General features: G+C 40.4%; 1 protein-coding gene and 1 pseudogene across 1 annotated transcript; both read right to left on the minus strand.

The window, feature by feature from the left end:
* Positions 1-5,540: 5,540 nt before the first annotated feature.
* On the minus strand, positions 5,541-8,403 carry LOC133305582 (uncharacterized). The gene is made up of 2 exons (XM_061505839.1): positions 7,966-8,403; positions 5,541-5,792 (listed from the first exon to the last, which is right to left on the minus strand). Exons 1-2 carry the CDS (start codon positions 8,401-8,403, stop codon positions 5,541-5,543), a joined length of 690 nt encoding a protein of 229 aa, XP_061361823.1.
* A 1,046-nt stretch (positions 8,404-9,449) lies between these two features.
* LOC133305583 (uncharacterized) overlaps positions 9,450-19,394 on the minus strand; it is a 36,286-nt pseudogene continuing 26,341 nt past the window's right edge.

Consider the following 19,394-nt stretch of genomic DNA (forward strand, 5'->3'; position numbering starts at 1 on the left):
CGACGGCTTGCTGCGCCTGTTTGATCCTTTCTAGTAGCTCGTCTAAGATCTGCACCGCCAAATATTCGGCCTCGCAATCGCTATTTGCCACCGCTAAGTTCAAGTTCCGGAATTCCTCTATCAGTCGATGCTCGGCTATCATCATGCTCGCAACTCCTCTGGTTTTTCTGCTCAAGGCATCTGCGACTACATTCGCCTTGCCTGGATGGTATTGCTATTCAAAGTTGTAGTCCTTTATGAACTCCATCCAACGGCGTTGTCTCATGTTCAGCTCCTTTTGATCGAATAAATACTTGAGGCTCTTGTGATCACTATACAATGTTATGGTTGCGCCGTACAAGTGATGACGCCATATCTTCAAGGCGAACACGATCGCTGCTAATTCTAGATCGTGTGTGGGGTAGTTGTCGAGATGCATACGCTACTGGCCTGCCGTGTTGCATAAGTACACATCCTAAGCCTATCTTGGAGGCGTCACAATACACCTCGAATGGTTCCTCCGGGTCTGGCAGTGTCAGTACGGGAGCTGTTGTTAACATCCTTTTTAACTCTTGGAAACAAGCTTCACATTCTTGAGTCCATACGAAGGGGACTTCCTTTCTTGTTAATCGGGTGAGTGGCAACACCCTCTTTGAGAATCCTTCTATGAATCTTCGATAATATCCTGTTAGCCCAAGGAAGCTTCTTATTTCCGTGACAGTCTTTGGTCGTTCCCAGTCTACTACTGCTTCGATCTTACTGGGATCTACTACTACTCCTTTATCTGAAATTACGTGTCCAAGAAATTGGATCTCTGGCAACCAGAATTCGCACTTCGACGGTTTCGCATATAATTGTTTCTCCCGCAATATATGTAGCACAGTTCTCAAGTGTTCTTCATGCTCTTCTTTGCTCTTCGAGTAGATTAGTATGTCGTCGATGAATACGACCACGAATCGATCCAAGTAAGGTTGGAAGATCTGATTCATGTAGCCCATGAATACTGCCGGGGCATTAGTCTACCCGAAGGGAATGACCAGGTACTCGTAGTGTCCGTATCTTGATCTGAAGGTTGTCTTAGGGATGTCTTCCGGCTTGATTCGGATCTGGTGGTATCCTGACCGGAGATCGATCTTCGAAAACACTTTCGCACCTCTTAACTGATCAATTAAGTCCTCGATACGAGGCAAGGGGTACCTGTTCTTGACAGTCACTTTGTTGAGTTCCCGATAGTCCGTGCAAAGTCTCATTGACCCGTCCTTCTTCTTTACAAATAGAACTGGTGCTCCCCATGGGGACACACTGGGTCGGATGAAATTCTTCCATATCAAGTCTTCTAGCTGCTTCTTCAATTCTACCAGTTCAAGAGGAGACATGCGGTAGGGTGCAATTGAGATTGGCCCAGTCCCAGGTATAAGTTCAATAGAGAACTCCACTTCCCTTTCAGGGGGAAAGGTGGTAATGTCGTCAGGAAATACATCCTCAAATTCTTTAACCACAGGAATGTTCATCAGCGGTGTCTCGCTTGCACCTACTAGGCCGGCTATTAGCATGAAAGTACAATCTCTTGATTCGATCGGTGAAGTACTGGGGAGTTGGTCTCCATCATTTCCCACCGACCATTATACTTCGGCTGTTACAATCAATTACTACGCGCTGTTTAGCTAGCCAATCCATGCCCAATATTAGGTTTAGTTTGGCTAAGGGGAGAATTATGAAGTCTTGGTTGTACTTCTTCCCTTTGTATCTGAATTCTACACTTCTACATATGAAGTGAGACACTGTCACTTCCCCCGTCGCAGAGGTGACTTGCATTGGGCTCATAGTTAAGCTAAAGGCTTTTGCCACATAGTCAGCAATGAAGGAATTGGTCGCACAAGAGTCAAATAAAACAGATGGTTCTTCACCATATATATTGATCGTACCTTTAACTAGTTCGGCTTCCTGGTCTGCCACATGTTGATCTAGCATGTAGTCTCTGCCCATCCTTGGTGCCTCAGCAGCTGGTTGTTGTTCCCTCTATTGTGGACAATCTTTGATGAAGTGTCCATCTTGGCCGCACTTGAAGCATTTCATCGATCCGCTCAAACAATTTCCGAAATGTGCCTTCCTACATTTGGGGCAATTGGGAGCCCTGTTGTTGTTTCCTTGGAAATACCCAGGCCTCTTAAACTTGTGTCATCACGCCTAGGCTGCCATGGTCTGCCTCCGCTCTTCCCTCTCAATGGTCCGCTCCTAGTCATCGGAACTTTGTGTCCGGATCCGCTGGTCTCTGCAGGCTTCCTAGTTTGCAAACCGACCGCTTCCACCTTTCTACATCGGTTCACCAGGGTGGCCATGTCACAGGTGTCGTTTCCAGCTACCAATTCCGCAATCCTAGCGGACAGGCCCCTTTGAAATTTTGCCGTCAGAAAATCCAGCATGGGCATGGTTCCTCGGTAAGTCGCCAATCGGAGTAGTTCGTTGAATTTAGCGTGATATTGGTCCACCATCATGTTCCCTTGTATGAGTCGGTCGAATTCACCTTGCTTGCTGTCCCGGATTGACATCGGGAAATACTTCTCCAAGAACATTTCTTCAAATACTGCCCAAGTAATTGCCGCATTTTGCATCTCCAAAGGTTGAGACGCATTAGCCCACCAATGATGGGCGTCTCCTTCCAACATGTACACTGAGAATAGCACTTTTTGATCATCGGTGCATTGGACCACTCTGAATATTTTGTCCATGGCCTGTAACCACTGTACAGCCACGATCGGATCATGTCCTCTTTGAAATGAGGGTGGTTTGTGTTTCCTAAATGTCAGCAGTAGATCTTGGTTATTCTGGCCCGCCGCTCCATGGTTCGGGGGCGGTTGGGGACCACCACCACCGGCTCCTCCGGTGCCTGAGCCGCTCGCGGTGTTGTTATGGGTTGTGTTGTGAGGGTTGCGTCTTATTTCATTCAGAATATTCTGGAACATCTCCCCCGCGTTTGTCTGCATCTGTGTGATGGTATCCCTTAAGGTATTGATTTGGCCTTGCATGTCCTCGGAACCTTGAGGATTGTTGCGGGTAGGTGGTCTACGCGGTGGCATAATGCTGCACAAGTGCTACAAGGATAACAACGGAAGGGGTTAGAGAATAGTCTTTACTTTAAAGCTTAGAAACTGCTTTGATACCATTAAATGTAACACCCTTAATATATACTCATCAAAGGTGTTGACATTGCTTGACACACTACGCGCGGAAGACTTATACTAAGCGTGGTTAACTTAGATTTACTAATGGGGAATTAATTTCGTTCTTTTTCTTCTCCTATCTAATAATCTTATCTCTTTCTAGTCATGAGTTTCTCTTCTTCTTTTTTCTACGGTCTATCCACAAGGCTAGGGTACATTATGTCACGATTCGTATTAATTTCTAAATCATCTTGGGATCTAACTTCTATACATTCTTACCTTAAAGAGAAAACAAAACAGTTCCTACAAGTTAATCTCTTCTTGGTTCCCTTGAAAAGTCGTAGGCACCATGGTGGAGTCCTAATCTCATATCTACCTCTTAATCCTTTCTGATATAGAAACTTAGTCAATTATCCATACATGGCTGAAAACATTTTAGTCTTACTACTTACTCGCATAGTCCCATAAACATAAACCCTTCAAGTCAAACACCCAAAATATAGTACCTTAACCGCAGGTTAAATGTCTAAAGTAATCGAAATACATAATCTATTACAGTCATCCAAAATATAACTTAAGTGCATCACTCAATCCATAAGGATTCAGTGCGATCATAGCCTCCAAAAATTTCTTGCCATTTAGTATAGTCGGCCTGCTCAAACTGTCCTTCATAACATAGTTTCATAACTCTATCCACAATTGACAGCGTAGTATCAACTTTATCTGCACATGACTGCGCAGTATCCTCTTCAAGTCTTACCAACCTCTTGCTTGTCTTACCCATTTGGTCATTTTTACCTGAAAGGGGGATTCCCCAAAGAGGGGTGAGATTGGGGGTCTCAGTAAGGACTCACAGTTGGAGTAACCTCCAAACCATGATGCTTACTCCTGCAACTGTCATATAATAACATATACAATAATAGAATAGGAGAAACGTTGAAACATAGTTTGGAAAATAATCATGCTTTCATATCATCATACCAATCCTGCCATGGCAATTACTCTCCATGGTCTTACGGACGAATACCCAGGGTCCTCGTCGGGTTGCCTTTGTGGTATTAGTGCACAGGCCATCATAACAAATCTTACATGAACAAAATATTAGTTCCAAACAACCAAACATATCACTGTACAACATCATACAACAGATTGTAGTCAAACCACACTTTAACATAAAGGGGTGGCAACCATAGGGAAACCACTACAACAATCGTAAATCACTTACACTTTTTCGGCTTGTTAATTTTTCCCGTAGGTGATGGATTCGGCCAAATGAAGGTCTTAGTGTCTTGGATCTCTTTTCAAGCTTCGGTTTGGCCTAATCACATATGCCACCTTAGTACATAGCTCTAGAATTATAAGATCTAAACTTGATTTCCTTCTTGACATATGTTCGGCCCCTTTAAGATGAAAATGCCTAGGAGAAATTTTTTTTACTAGTTGCTTTCATGCATAGGTCCTATACTATGGCATACATTTCGGCCATACATCATGGTACTAAGAAAACATTCACAATTTCCCTTTTAGGCTTATTAGGGTTCGGCCATTTAGAGTTATGGTGCTTAGCAAATGTTTCTAAGAACTATAGGGTGCATGTATACCATTTTAGGTTCGGCCTTGTAGAAATAATATACTTAGGAGGTGATTTCAAGGATGATAGATGCATGCATAGCTTTATTAGTCCAAGATCTAGTCATGTAAATTAGTTGGGGTTCATTCCTACTAGCTTGAAAAGATGGAGGGGTTCCTAAGACCTTAGCTTAATGATGATGTCTAGGATGAAATCTTAGCCAATGCGTCACACTTGATCTTCAAGGAGCCTTCTAAGATTGAGAGTTGCTTCCAACAACTTCTTGATCTTCCTCTACATAAAGAGAGTGGGGGGCTTAGTATCCTTAATCAACACTAAAAGAAATGAGGTGGAACCCTTTACCTTACCTATGTGGGTGGAGACAAGGGAGTTGGGGATCTTGGAATAATTTTGAGGTGATCCTAGGCCTATTGTCTTGACATGGCCGAAGCTAGGAGTGAGGGAAGGTATAGTGTTTGAGTGTTTTGCTTTCTTTTCTTTCTTACTCTTGAGTTCAAGGCCGAAGCTAATGTGTGAGGAGGAGAGGGATCCTTTGTCTTGTGTTTTGGGGTCTTACACGGCCTTTGTGAGGGGGGGGGAAAGCTCTTTGCCTATCCTTTTTATTCAAGCCTTGTCATCATTTTGCCTTAGGTTAGGTGTGCTTGAGAGTATGACTTGTGAGTGTGAAGGAAGCTACTCATATGCATTGGTGGGTGTATGGTGCATGAGTGTGGAGTGTGAGAAAGATAATTACTTTGTCTTAGTTGAGAGGGGCGGCCGAACATGCAAGGGGGAGAGGTGATGGTTCTTACAACCTCCTAGGGTGACCATTACATGTGATCCACTTGGCATTTGACTTGGTCTTCAGTAGTAGATGAACTGGATTGTGCATAGGGTGCCTTTATCCACTGAAACCATGATGATGATGATGATGATGATGATGATTGTGCCACTTCTGGGTATTCTTGGCCAGCACCCGTAGGACTTGATGGGGCTGATTCAAACTCATCTACTTGTTGTAATTCTTCAAACTTTGTAAATGTAACCAATACTCTAACTGAGGAGACCACAGGGATACCAACCTGAATTTACAAAGGCAATGAAATGGGTTTATAATCATATATATTAAAGCAAAATTAAAACAGAAAAAGACTATAAATCATTTTTGACAAAGCAAGAAAACAGAACTTAATTAAATGAGGTAAATTAGTTTTTCCTTTTTAATCCTATCAACCAACATGGTCAAAAACAAATCCTTTTGAACAATAAATATAGAAAATGAATATATATACACATGGCTCCAGATTGAAGAAAGGACCAATACAAGTAATCAAATTGATTAAAAAAACACTTTTATATTTATCAATTTGTATTTCTTTACACATAGGCAAATAAATAAAATATGAATGAATGTTAACTATAACTATAAAGAGGAAGACTGTTTTAACTTTACAAAGGGGTTTGCTAGTGGTTAATGGAGCACGAATATTAAATCACAAAGAAGGAAAGAGATACAAAATTAAGAGCAACAACTGTTTCCTTACCACCACTTCATAAGAGTTTGCATAAGAATAAAGGCAAGACTGTTAAGCTAGTACTCCAGTCCAGCACGGCTGCAGCCTTACCCATAGGATTATTAACAATTTAACATAAAGAATTCTATTTTCCAAAGTCTATGCAATACCAAAACCATTAAATCCAATTTGTTTTAGAAGACGAGAGCTAGATAAATTACAGTAAAGTGAAAATACTAGCACTAAAGGATCCCATGATCTCAATGATTCATTCTGATGGCTAAATTAGATATAACATCTTTTTAACTTTATGTGGTAAGCACAACAATATATATCTAAAGTTCAAAACGATGATAATTGTGTAAATAGTCCCTACGTGCATATTCTTTCATAATACATAACATGGGGATCCCAATAGGAAATCATAAGCTCTTTGCCTATCCTTTTTATTCAAGCTTTGTCATCATTTTGCCTAGGGGTTTAGGTTAGGTGTGCTTGAGAGTATGACTTGTGAGTGTGAAGGAAGCTACTCATATGCATTGGTGGGTGTATGGTGCATGAGTGTGGAGTGTGAGAAAGATAATTACTTTGTCTTAGTTGAGAGGGGCGGCCGAACATGCAAGGGGGAGAGGTGATGGTTCTTACAACCTCCTAGGGTGACCATTACATGTGATCCACTTGGCATTTGACTTGGTCTTGGTTAGGGGTTTGAGTGAAAGTAATCTCCTTGCTTGTCTTGGAGAGTTTGGCCGAACCATGTGAGGAGAGAAGGAGGTGTGATCATGTGATTCTTCCTTGGTGGCCGTGTGCTTAGGGAGAAGAGAAAGTTCTTGGTCTTTCGAGTGTGTCATGCATGGCTTGGAGTGTGGGAGAAGCAATCCTCTTTCTCTCTTCCTTGCTTGCGTCGGCCAAGATGGGTTGGGGAGAGGAGAGTTGCTTTTGTTTGGATCAAGAGAAGGAAGTCACATGCATAGGTTAAGGCTTGGAGTGTATCTTACACAATCTCATATTTTATTCTTTCTTTCCTTATGTAGCGCCTATGGAGTGTAGAAAGTATAATCTTTCCTTTTTCTTCTTGCTAAGGCAGAAGTTAACATGTGAGGGAGGTGAGATCAATTCAAATTCTTCCAATTATGTTATGACACCTCATCAAGGGTTGGTTCATGGATTTGGGTTGGGCTTGCCCTTAGTTGGGCTGAGTTTGGGTTGGCTTTGTGAGTGGTTCGGCCCATTGGGTTAATAAGGGTTGGGTCACTAGCAATTGGGCTTAGACTTGGGTATAAGTGTTGTGGGCTTAAATCCTTGTATGTATACTATTTGGGGTCAAGTCTTATTCAATTAATAAATTGGGCTTGCATTTTCTTTGAGCTCAATTCTTTCTCAATTGATCTTCTTGTTTACATTCTTAAGTAGGTTGGGCTATGACGTTGTTTGGGCTTTAAACCACATTGAGTTGGGTTATTACTTATCTTAGTTAGAGTGGGTTCAAGGTCGTTCTAACTCAAGACTAACTTTTCTTTTTCAAGGATAATCATTCACTGAATATGGTTTTTGCCCTTTGATTCCATTTCATTAGGCTAATTTCGAGTACATGATTTTTGGGTTGTTACATCCACCCTACATAATAAAATTTTCATCCCGAAAATTACAATTATTCTAAGTCAGGATACTTCTGTTGGAACTCGTCTAATCGCTCCCAGGTTTCTTCTTCGGGAGTTCTTCCTTGCCATTGCACCTTTACCATTGGTATCACTTTGCTGCGAAGTCGCTTCTCTTCTTTGTCTAGAATCTTGTACGGTACCACGGGAATCTTCAAGTTGGGTCTTACTTCCACAATATCCGGTAATACAACATGGGAGGGATCCGCCAAATACTTCTTCAACTGGCTTTCATGGAATACATCGTGAAGGTTTGCCAGATTGGGTGGTAATGCTAACTGATAGGCTACCGGTCCTACCCTTTTCAGAATCTGATAGGGACCGATATATCGTGGACTTAACTTCCTTACACCAAGAGATCTGCCAACACCAGTAACAGGGGAGAGTTTGATGAATACATGATCCTCTACTTCAAATTCTAGGGGTCGGTGCCTCAAGTCATAGTAACTTTTCTGTCGATCTTGGGCTTTCCGTAGCCTATCTCGGATCATCTTGATCTGCTCTGTCGTTTCCCTGATCATATCTGGTCCAAACAACTCTCTGTCACCAACTTCTTCCCCGCATATAGGTGTACGACACCTTCTTCCATAAAGTGCTTCTTACGGGGCCATACCGATACTGGCATGATGATTGTTATTGTAAGAGAATTCTGCCAATGGCAGGTTCTGATCCCAATAGCCTTCCTTCTCTAAAGCGCAGGCCCGTAACATGTTCTCGAGTGTTTGTATTGTCCTCTCAGTTTGTCCATCGGTCTGGGGGTGATACGCCGTGCTCAATCGTAGTTGGGTCCCGAACGCCTGTTGCAATGAAGACCAGAATCGGGATGTGAACTTAGGATCCCGATCGCTGATTATACTTTCGGGGACTAACTTTGGATCCCGATCCCGATCCCAATCGAAGTTTCCTCTATTACTTATCTTAGTTAGAGTGGGTTCAAGGTCGTTCTAACTCAAGACTAACTTTGCTTTTTCAAGGATAATCGTTCACTGAATATGGGCTTTGCCCTTTGATTCCATTTCATTAGGCTAATTTCAAGTACATGATTTTTGGGTTGTTACGAAACCTAACACTGATCGTCTTGGATTTTTGAACTCACAAACAAAGGTAACATCATATTGTCATAAAGCATGATTCTTGATTGTATGTGTGATTCCGCATAAGAAAAATTTTGTTTTTCCCTCTCACATGCTACGACCTTCAAGGCCAGTTACTTTCAGATATGAGATATATGATATGATAGATGGGTTGTGAAGGCCCTTGCCTTTTATAGAGTTACAAAATACAACTGAAAATTGCCATGGGCGCTAAAACGTTCATTGATGGGCATTTTAGCGTCCATGTTTGACGGATGCCCTACTACTTTTAACTGATTCCAACGCTAAAATGTTTGACTTGGAGGTTTTAGCGCCCAAGACCAGAAACTTTTCCAACAGCAGCGCGCTAAAACGTTAGTGTTGGACGTTTTAGCGCCTAACACCAGCAACTTTTGTCTTCAGTTTGCAGCAGTGCACTAAAACGTTCTGTGTGGACGTTTTAGCGCTCAACACTTGAGCATTCTCCTTTTCTTCAGAATCTTCTTCTTTCTCTCTGTTGATCCTTGAGCTTCATTTTCCTACAAAAACAATGTAAATTTTCAACATATGCTTCAGAACTTGTATTTGAGAGATTTCCAGGACATTAACCTCTTTTCCATCCATTTATTCATACAAATTGATATTAATTCATGCTTAAAAACCTGATGAACCAAGGGTTTATCACACATAATTTCTGGACAACCAATCCATACCCAGAATAATCTCCAAATTGGCCATCGACAATCCAATTAGATCTACCGAGTAATCACGGCCATCCCACTGGAACACGACATCTCGATGAACAGTGGTAGAATCAAACTTTTCTCTGGTGGCGGTGGTAACCCGCAACGGTGGAGAAAGCACAGACATGGGCAACTCAAGCCCCACAGCAATCGGGCTAGCAATGAAGGAATGCGTAGCCCCGGAGTCTAACAATACATTGATAGAAGATCCACCAATGGAGATAGTACCTCTTACAAGGTTCGGAGCTCGGTCCGACTGCTGGCGATCCAACGTGTACACACGTCCAGTAACAGGTGGCACAACAGGTGCCGCTGTAGGTGGAAGGGGAACCATCTGTAAAGGAACTGCCTGAACTGCTGCAGCTCGCGCCGTCGACTACGGACAATCTCTAGAATAGTGGCCCTCATTGCCACAGTGAAAACAGATCAGCTGCCCCGTAGCACAACATCCTGCATGCTCCTTTCCACACCCGAACACCTAGGAGTGGAAGGAGGCCTAGCAAAACCTCCTTGTTGTGAAGAAGTCTTCTTGAGCTGATTTGGCGCTTTCCTAGCCGCCAACTGCTTCCCTTTTCCCTTACCAGTATACTTCTTGTCCCTCCAGGAAGTGGAACTACCAGTTCCCTTGGTCTCAGCAATCTTGGCCCTCTTGGCCTTACTCGTAATGCAGACATCCTCGATGTCCCGACAGTGCTGCACCAGTGTCCCAAAATCTCTCGAAGCCGCTCCAGCAAAAGGAACAACTATCTCCTCGCTAAGTCCCCTACGGAACTTAGCAGCCAAAAAGGTCGGAGTAGGCATAGCCATCCGAAAGTGTGAAAATTTCACCAGCTCATTAAACTTTGCTAGGTACTCATCAACAGACAACGAGCCCTGCACCAACCTGTCGAACTCCCCCTGCTTCCTCTCCTGCACATCATAAGGGAAGTACTGACCCAGAAAGCAATCCTCGAAGAATGGCCATGTCATAACATGACCCTGCATCTCAAAAGCATGAGAGCTGTTCATCCACCACTCATGGGCATTTCTCTCCAGCATATACGTGGCGAACATCAGCTTCTGCGGATCAGTACACTACATGACCCGGAAGATCTTGTCCAACGCCTGTAGCCATCTCGCCGCAGAAATAGGATCATAAGACCCATCAAAGGTAGGTGGCTTATGCTTGCGAAAAGCATTAAGCCGGCGATCAATCACATCCCGGTCTTCAGCAGGCTCCACATAGGGTTCCATCACCCCAGTGAGTTGACCAGTACCCTCAACATGACTCTGGCTATCATCCTGAAGGCAAGGTGGAGGTTGAGGTGGTGGTGGCGATGGAGGTGGTGGCGGAGGGAACTGACCAACAGCAGGACCAGCCCTCATCTCCTCCAACATGACCCTCATCATAGTCATGTTCGCCAGGCGGTTAGCCTCCAATACATCCTCAGTGACTTTCCTGCTCGCCTCTCTGACGGCGTCCAACATAGCCTGGTTTACCATTCTCATGGCCTCATGGTCGGCTTGTCAAGCCGCCTGCATCTCAGCCAATGCAGCCAGGACAGGATCTGGTTGATCCCCGCTAGTGTCTCGGTTCCTCCGAGATAGTACCATGACTCTGCACAAGTTACACAAAGAATGAGTTGATCAGGCCCACACAGTGTGGTCACACATGCATTATCATAGCAAAACCCAATAGAGAGAACACACAGACACGACTCTCAACAAAACATCCTAAATTATATCAATACATACAGGCTTTTTCCTAGAAAGTGCTCTGATACCATAAAATGTAACACCCCGTGTATACCCGGTTTGTTAACATGCCATCGTATTAAGCCACACTTAATTAAAAATGTGAAATATTCTTTTTCCTTTCAATTATGACGTCATTATCATTACCAAGTTGAATTACTTAATTCATTTCCAAAATATTGCCTGTATGTAAATGCAAAAGACAGGTAACTGAAATACCTCAATAGATAAATAAGTGAGTATCTAAGTCACGGATCTACAACACGTAGTCCGGACAATATCCTGATACATTAATACAACTCTGAACTAAAAACATAAAGTCAAGTCAATGTGGCATGGACAATCGCCATGCTCACCAAATAGCAACATAATCAACAGAGTCTCAGCTCAAAGATCCATAACATGAAACTAATAACATAATAGCAACAAATATCATCCAGCATCCAAAATTAAACAGCATAAGCTGAAATATCAGCTAAGCTCCGGCCTCCTGCCACTAGAGGTCTCAACCCTTTCATTACCTGAACCTGAAATATGTACCCCAAACGTGGGGTGAGATCTCTAAACAGAAATCTCAGTAAGACAATGGGTCCTCAAGGATCTTCCACCCCAAGCTCACTTAAATGTGCAATATAAGTTCTAAAAGCAGTAATTCAATATCAGTTCCAAAACCAGTGCAATGCAACAGATAATCATGTCATGTGTGTTATAACTAATCTACTGGCCAGAGAAATACAAGAATACGTCTATTACCCACTCCAATGCAAGACGCCACTTGCACCCACCCACAGTGTCATCGTCTTGTATGACGCCACATACTTAGGCTTACCGTCAAAGTGGAACAACACATACATATTACAAGTCATTGCACATAAAGCTCAACAACATTTGCAATTATCAAAGCATGTAAACACATCATGCATATACACCATCCCCCCATGGGATATGGTGGAACAAACAATGACTAAACCGAGGACACAAAAGCTTATCGTGCAAGCTAGCTATCCAAGCCAAGAGTCCATACAAGCTCAAGTCCAAACACCGCAGAATCACAATCTGTTTTGGACCAGAAATCATATCAATATTGAAACATACAAGCATATGACATAAAGACAACGCCTCTCTTTTACGTTTCATGTCTTTAGGCTTCTCACAAAGCCACAAGCCCTTAATCACTTAGATTCTGACTTAGGTTATTTATTACAGAAGTCCCACTTCATCAATCTAGGGTCCACAAATCCATAACGTCATTCTGTATGAACAGTACCATTACTGTTCACGTAAATCCAGAATATCCGAATATTTGTCGGGGACATATCCGGATATCACATATCTGGATATGCATATCCGGATATCACAAGACCCCATATCCGGATACCAATATCTGAATTTCATATCCGGATATTTCGCGACAGAATGCAGATTCTGCATTTAAAGGTTGTGTTTTTAACACTTCTAAACGTCCAAGAACCCATTTTTAAGCATCTATAGGTTCATATATGTGTTGGTTACTAGTTTAGCTTATTAAACATGTCAAGGCTCAAGCTTTAACCCATTAAAACTCATGATCAAGGTAGGTGAACTTACCCAAGGCTCAAAACAGAGGAAGAAGATGCTCTTGGAGCTCACCAATCAGCCTCAAGGTACATACACACTAGGGCCACGAAAATGACACTCAAAGTTTGGTTCTTTCTTTCACAAGATAACTTCTTGAAGAATCAACCACAAAGAAATGACTTCAACCACTCAAACCATGGAAGTCAGCCCCCAAACACCCACTCACAACATCTGTAAGCTCAGAAATGAGAAGCCTTACTCACTCACAATGCTATTCACACTACCCCAAAGTGTTTTGGTGGGGATTCTATGAAGAAAATGGCTTCAAGGTTCACAAAATGGAGGAGAAGAGAAGGTGACATTTTGGGAGACACTAAGCTTCAGAATGGAGGCACGTAAGGTGTGAGATTTCTGACCTAGAAATATGTGCATTCCCTTATATAATAGTATTAAGTTAAAACACACTATATTAGCACTAATAGCTACACTTAGTATTTTAATCCCAAACTTAGGATTCTGAACCCACTCATTTTTCTAAGATTTATCATTTTTTTTTTCGCAGCACCTTTCCGGTACGCACTTTTCCATAGCCAGTATCAATTCTGGCACCAGTTCTCATTATTTTAACTTGAAACTCGTTTTACAAGTCCTATACACTATTCTAGTGACATATACATACTTTCCATAATTTTCTGGGATACTTCATCGGTACGCATTTATACCGAGTAGCAGAACCGGTATCTGCACTTTTCGTCAGAAAAGCGACTTTCAGCATTATTAATCACTTACCAATATTATTTAAGCCTTCTCATAATTATTAGGGCCAATTATGGAATTATATCCTAATTTCTCATAATTAATTAATTAACTTCCTTACTTAACGGTGCGAGTTCTTACAGTAAGCCATAGTGATACTTTATTAAATCCTCCGCTTATTTAATTCAATATGTAGCGCTTTTATTACCATAATTTGAGTTAACATAACGTCGGCCGATGGGGTGTTATAGTTTCCCTATGAGAATGAGCGTCACAAAAATATATTTTTAAGAGGCATCATTGTACAATATAAGCACTTTAAGAAAGAATTCGGTCAATATAGTCTTTTCACTCCCTTATTGATCATCATCATTGAAAAAGCCAACCTCGAACTCTGGCTCGTCAATTGATAAATTAGTAAATTTAAGAATTCAACAATCATCAAGTGATCCAAAATCATCTGTCTTACTAGCTATATCCCACATTTTTAATTTTTTAATATTTTAAGTTGAACTTTCTAAAAGTTACTTTAAGAGAAAAGTAATTTTTTTGCAAATTTTTATCGAGTGTCATGCCCTTCCAGTGTCCAGCCATATATGAGTGTCAGTTGTGTCTGAGCTAATGGACAAATTATGAGCAATGTTTGTGATGGCCTTTAATAAAGTATCCAAATCCATTAGTTAGGAATTAGTTATATATAGATATTTAGAGAGGGGTTTCTTTACGTTGATTGTTTTTTGTAATTGAGGAATTAGGATGGAGAATCAGAAGAGGAAATATGGGAGCTCCCAAGGCTAGGTTGTTGTCTTGGAGTGGAGTTTTCCCCCTTATTCTTTCTCTTGTAATTGTCTGTTAATTTGTATTTGATTTTTTCTTTATATCATATTGATATTCCATCAATTTGGTATCAGAGCACTTCTAATCTTGGGAGTGTTCCAGATCTATAAAAAAAAGTCACAAATAAGAATGAATCTTAAAGCTTTGGAGAAGACAAGCACATCAGAGGTCATTGCGATGATAAAAATCATAGATGCTTGGGAAGAGAAGTGAGAAGCTCTAATAAAAGATGAAGAAGAAGACGTTGCAGAAAAGGAAAAAAGAGAAGATGAAGAAGGAAGAAAAGGAAAAGAGGCAGAAGAGGAAGAAAGAGACAAAGAGGAAGGAGTTTTGCAAGGAGGGTCAGTGAGAATGACTAGAACAGTGATATGCATGCGAGGTTCCGACGACGGTGCAACCTATTTGGAAAAATGCAGAGTAGCAACATGCAAAACTCCAACGATCATGGGACAACAACCGAATCTTCACATGGGGGTGCAACAACCCATCCTACGCCGCAAAAGAAGAAGAAAACAGAGAAAGAAGAACGATATGAAGAAGGACACAAAGAAGAAAAAATCAGCGAAGAACATGCAGCAGTTGCAGAAAAAGAAGAGGAAACAGAGCTTGAAGAAGAATAACAACAACAAATAGAAGAAGAAGAAGAAGACAAGAATGAAGATGAAGAGAGAAAAATAAGAAGATGCAAGGTGGAAGAAGAAAAAAGAAGAAGCCTAAAAGAGAAGGGGAGGGAGAAAGGTGGGGCAAGATAGACATTACTGAAATTAGGTCAATTTTTTGACCAAATGGGCCAAGCCCAACAGAAATGTGTGTCACAAGAAAAAGATATGGGCTCCATCCAACCCATTAAAATAATTTCAGCAATTATATTTGACCAAGGCCCAATATCTATAGTGACTAAATGTAATGAAATTTTGCTGAAAATAATAATGAGCCAAGAGCTCCATGGGCCAAAATTAGTGGACCAAGTAAAGAGAAGACAATATGTTTTGTGATTAGAAAGGCTTCTTCATGAGAACACTATTGGACTTTGTTTTTTGGGGCAGAGCGACCATTGAAAATAAAGTAACATGTTTTAGGCAATGAGACCCAGGTGACAAGATCTCCTCCTTCTCAACCTAAGGACAAGGTGAATCTTGAAGGGAAAGTATTAATGGGCATTTAATGAAGTATCGAAACTCATTAGTTAGGAATTAGTTATATATAGATGTTTAGGGTGAAATTTCTTTATGCTGATTATTATTTGTAATCGGGGAATTAGGATGGCGAATTATGAGAGGAAATAGGGAAGCTCCCCAGGCTAGGTTGTTATCTTCGAGTGGAGTTTTTCCTCTTATTCTTTCTATTGTAATTGTCTATTAATCTATATCTGATTTCTTCTTTATATCAAATTGAGGTTCCATCAGTTTGACACATGTTCTACAAGTGTTATACGAATGTCTAACTCTAAGGAGAAGTATCCATGCTTCATAGTCACACTAGTAGAATTCATTCGAGGAAATTGTGTATTTTTTGTTTTACCCTAACTGTTATCATTTTTCATATCAATTTTGTTTTGATGTTCATATATACAATACCACAAATCCATAACCCCTCTTAGATCCTTAAGTTGTTTTGTTTTCATTTATAAGCCTTCTGATGATAATATAATTTGTCCACAGTTAATGATAATAAGTTTTCAACCTAAAATGAATTAACTATCTATAAAAAAGAAAAAGAAAAAAATAACAAGAAGCATGTGGATCATCTCGTATGGAGTTAGTCTAACTTATTAGTGGTTTTGAATTCGAATTCTGAATACGTAGCTGTGTTAAAAACGGAAGGAAAAATCTTAAAAAATAATGAATTTACTGAACTTGTGTTCCAATTTTGCAATCTTTTGTGCACCATCTACTATCCTTCAAGCATAAAGCTTTCCAATGTTTCAGCCTAATTAAGTATCACGTTTGTGATTCTTCCACCGTGAATCCATAGTTTGCAATGAATAGTCTGAGGGAATTGCGAACAGGTCTTTGTCTATCATTTATCCTACCACTTGAATCAGTAGTAGATGAACTGGATTGTGCATAGGGTGCCTTTATCCACTGAAACCATGATGATGATGATGATTGTGCCACTTCTGGGTATTCTTGGCCAACACCAGTAGGACTTGATGGGGCTGATTCAAACTCATCTACTTGTTGTAATTCTTCAAACTTTGTAAATGTAACCAATACTCTAACTGAGGAGACCACAGGGATACCAACCTGAATTTGCAAAGGCAATGAAATGGGTTTATAATCATATATATTAAAGCAAAATTGAAACAGAAAAAGACTATAAATCATTTTTGACAAAGCAAGAAAACAGAACTTAATTAAATGAGGTAAATTAGTTTTTCCTTTTTAATCCTATCAACCAACATGGTCAAAAACAAATCCTTTTGAACAATAAATATAGAAAATGAATATATATACACATGGCTCCAGATTGAAGAAAGGACCAATACAAGTAATCAAATTGATTAAAAAAACATTTTTATATTTATCAATTTGTATTTCTTTACACATAGGCAAATAAATAAAATATGAATGAATGTTAACTATAACTATAAAGAGGAAGACTGTTTTAACTTTACAAAGGGGTTTGCTAGTGGTTAATGGAGCACGAATATTAAATCACAAAGAAGGAAAGAGATACAAAATTAAGAGCAACAACTGTTACCTTACCAGCACTTCATAAGAGTTTGCCTAAGAATAAAGGCAAGACTGTTAAGCTAGTACTCCAGTCCAGCACGGCTGTAGCCTTACCCATATCACTGTACAACATCATACAACAGATTGTAGTCAAACCACACTTTAACATAAAGGGGTGGCAACCATAGGGAAACCACTACAACAATCGTAAATCACTTACACTTTTTCGGCCTGTTAATTTTTCCCGTAGGTGATGGATTCGGCCAAATGAAGGTCTTAGTGTCTTGGATCTCTTTTCAAGCTTCGGTTTGGCCTAATCACATATGCCACCTTAGTACATAGCTCTAGAATTATAAGATCTAAACTTGATTTCCTTCTTGACATATGTTCGGCCCCTTTAAGATGAAAATGCCTAGGAGAAATTTTTTTTACTAGTTGCTTTCATGCATAGGTCCTATACTATGGCATACATTTCGGCCATACATCATGGTACTAAGAAAACATTCACAATTTCCCTTTTAGGCTTATTAGGGTTCGGCCATTTAGAGTTATGGTGCTTAGCAAATGTTTCTAAGAACTATAGGGTGCATGTATACCATTTTAGGTTCGGCCTTGTAGAAATAATATACTTAGGAGGTGATTTCAAGGATGATAGATGCATGCATAGCTTTATTAGTCCAAGATCTAGTCATGTAAATTAGTTGGGGTTCATTCCTACTAGCTTGAAAAGATGGAGGGGTTCCTAAGACCTTAGCTTAATGATGATGTCTAGGATGAAATCTTAGCCAATGCGTCACACTTGATCTTCAAGGAGCCTTCTAAGATTGAGAGTTGCTTCCAACAACTTCTTGATCTTCCTCTACATAAAGAGAGTGGGGAGCTTAGTATCCTTAATCAACACTAAAAGAAATGAGGTGGAACCTTTTACCTTACCTATGTGGGTGGAGACAAGGGAGTTGGGGAGCTTGGAATAATTTTGAGGTGATCCTAGGCCTATTGTCTTGACATGGCCGAAGCTAGGAGTGAGGGAAGGTATAGTGTTTGAGTGTTTTGCTTTCTTTTCTTTCTTACTCTTGAGTTCAAGGCCGAAGCTAATGTGTGAGGAGGAGAGGGATCCTTTGTCTTGTGTTTTGGGGTCTTACACGGCCTTTGTGAAGGGGGGGGGGTAAGCTCTTTGCCTATCCTTTTTATTCAAGCCTTGTCATCATTTTGCCTAGGGGTTTAGGTTAGGTGTGCTTGAGAGTATGACTTGTGAGTGTGAAGGAAGCTACTCATATGCATTGGTGGGTGTATGGTGCATGAGTGTGGAGTGTGAGAAAGATAATTACTTTGTCTTAGTTGAGAGGGGCGGCCGAACATGCAAGGGGGAGAGGTGATGGTTCTTACAACCTCCTAGGGTGACCATTACATGTGATCCACTTGGCATTTGACTTGGTCTTCAGTAGTAGATGAACTGGATTGTGCATAGGGTGCCTTTATCCACTGAAACCATGATGATGATGATGATGATGATGATGATTGTTCCACTTCTGGGTATTCTTGGCCAGCACCCGTAGGACTTGATGGGGCTGATTCAAACTCATCTACTTGTTGTAATTCTTCAAACTTTGTAAATGTAACCAATACTCTAACTGAGGAGACCACAGGGATACCAACCTGAATTTACAAAGGCAATGAAATGGGTTTATAATCATATATATTAAAGCAAAATTAAAACAGAAAAAGACTATAAATCATTTTTGACAAAGCAAGAAAACAGAACTTAATTAAATGAGGTAAATTAGTTTTTCCTTTTTAATCCTATCAACCAACATGGTCAAAAACAAATCCTTTTGAACAATAAATATAGAAAATGAATATATATACACATGGCTCCAGATTGAAGAAAGGACCAATACAAGTAATCAAATTGATTAAAAAAACACTTTTATATTTATCAATTTGTATTTCTTTACACATAGGCAAATAAATAAAATATGAATGAATGTTAACTATAACTATAAAGAGGAAGACTGTTTTAACTTTACAAAGGGGTTTGCTAGTGGTTAATGGAGCACGAATATTAAATCACAAAGAAGGAAAGAGATACAAAATTAAGAGCAACAACTGTTACCTTACCACCACTTCATAAGAGTTT

The sequence above is a fragment of the Gastrolobium bilobum genome, unplaced genomic scaffold (assembly GCF_033153095.1).
Source record: "Gastrolobium bilobum isolate Gb01-03AN ecotype WA unplaced genomic scaffold, APGP_CSIRO_Gbil_v1 utg17671, whole genome shotgun sequence".
Lineage (NCBI taxonomy): Eukaryota > Viridiplantae > Streptophyta > Magnoliopsida > Fabales > Fabaceae > Gastrolobium > Gastrolobium bilobum.

Bases quoted from the DNA above. Each gene is read 5' to 3' on its own strand.
- LOC133305582 (XM_061505839.1), bottom strand. From the start codon at position 8,403: ATGATCAGGGAAACGACAGAGCAGATCAAGATGATCCGAGATAGGCTA. The intron at 5,793-7,965 runs GTAAAGGTGCAA...TTGTAAATTCAG, and splicing joins GCAGCAAAGTGATACCAATG to GTTGGTATCCCTGTGGTCTC.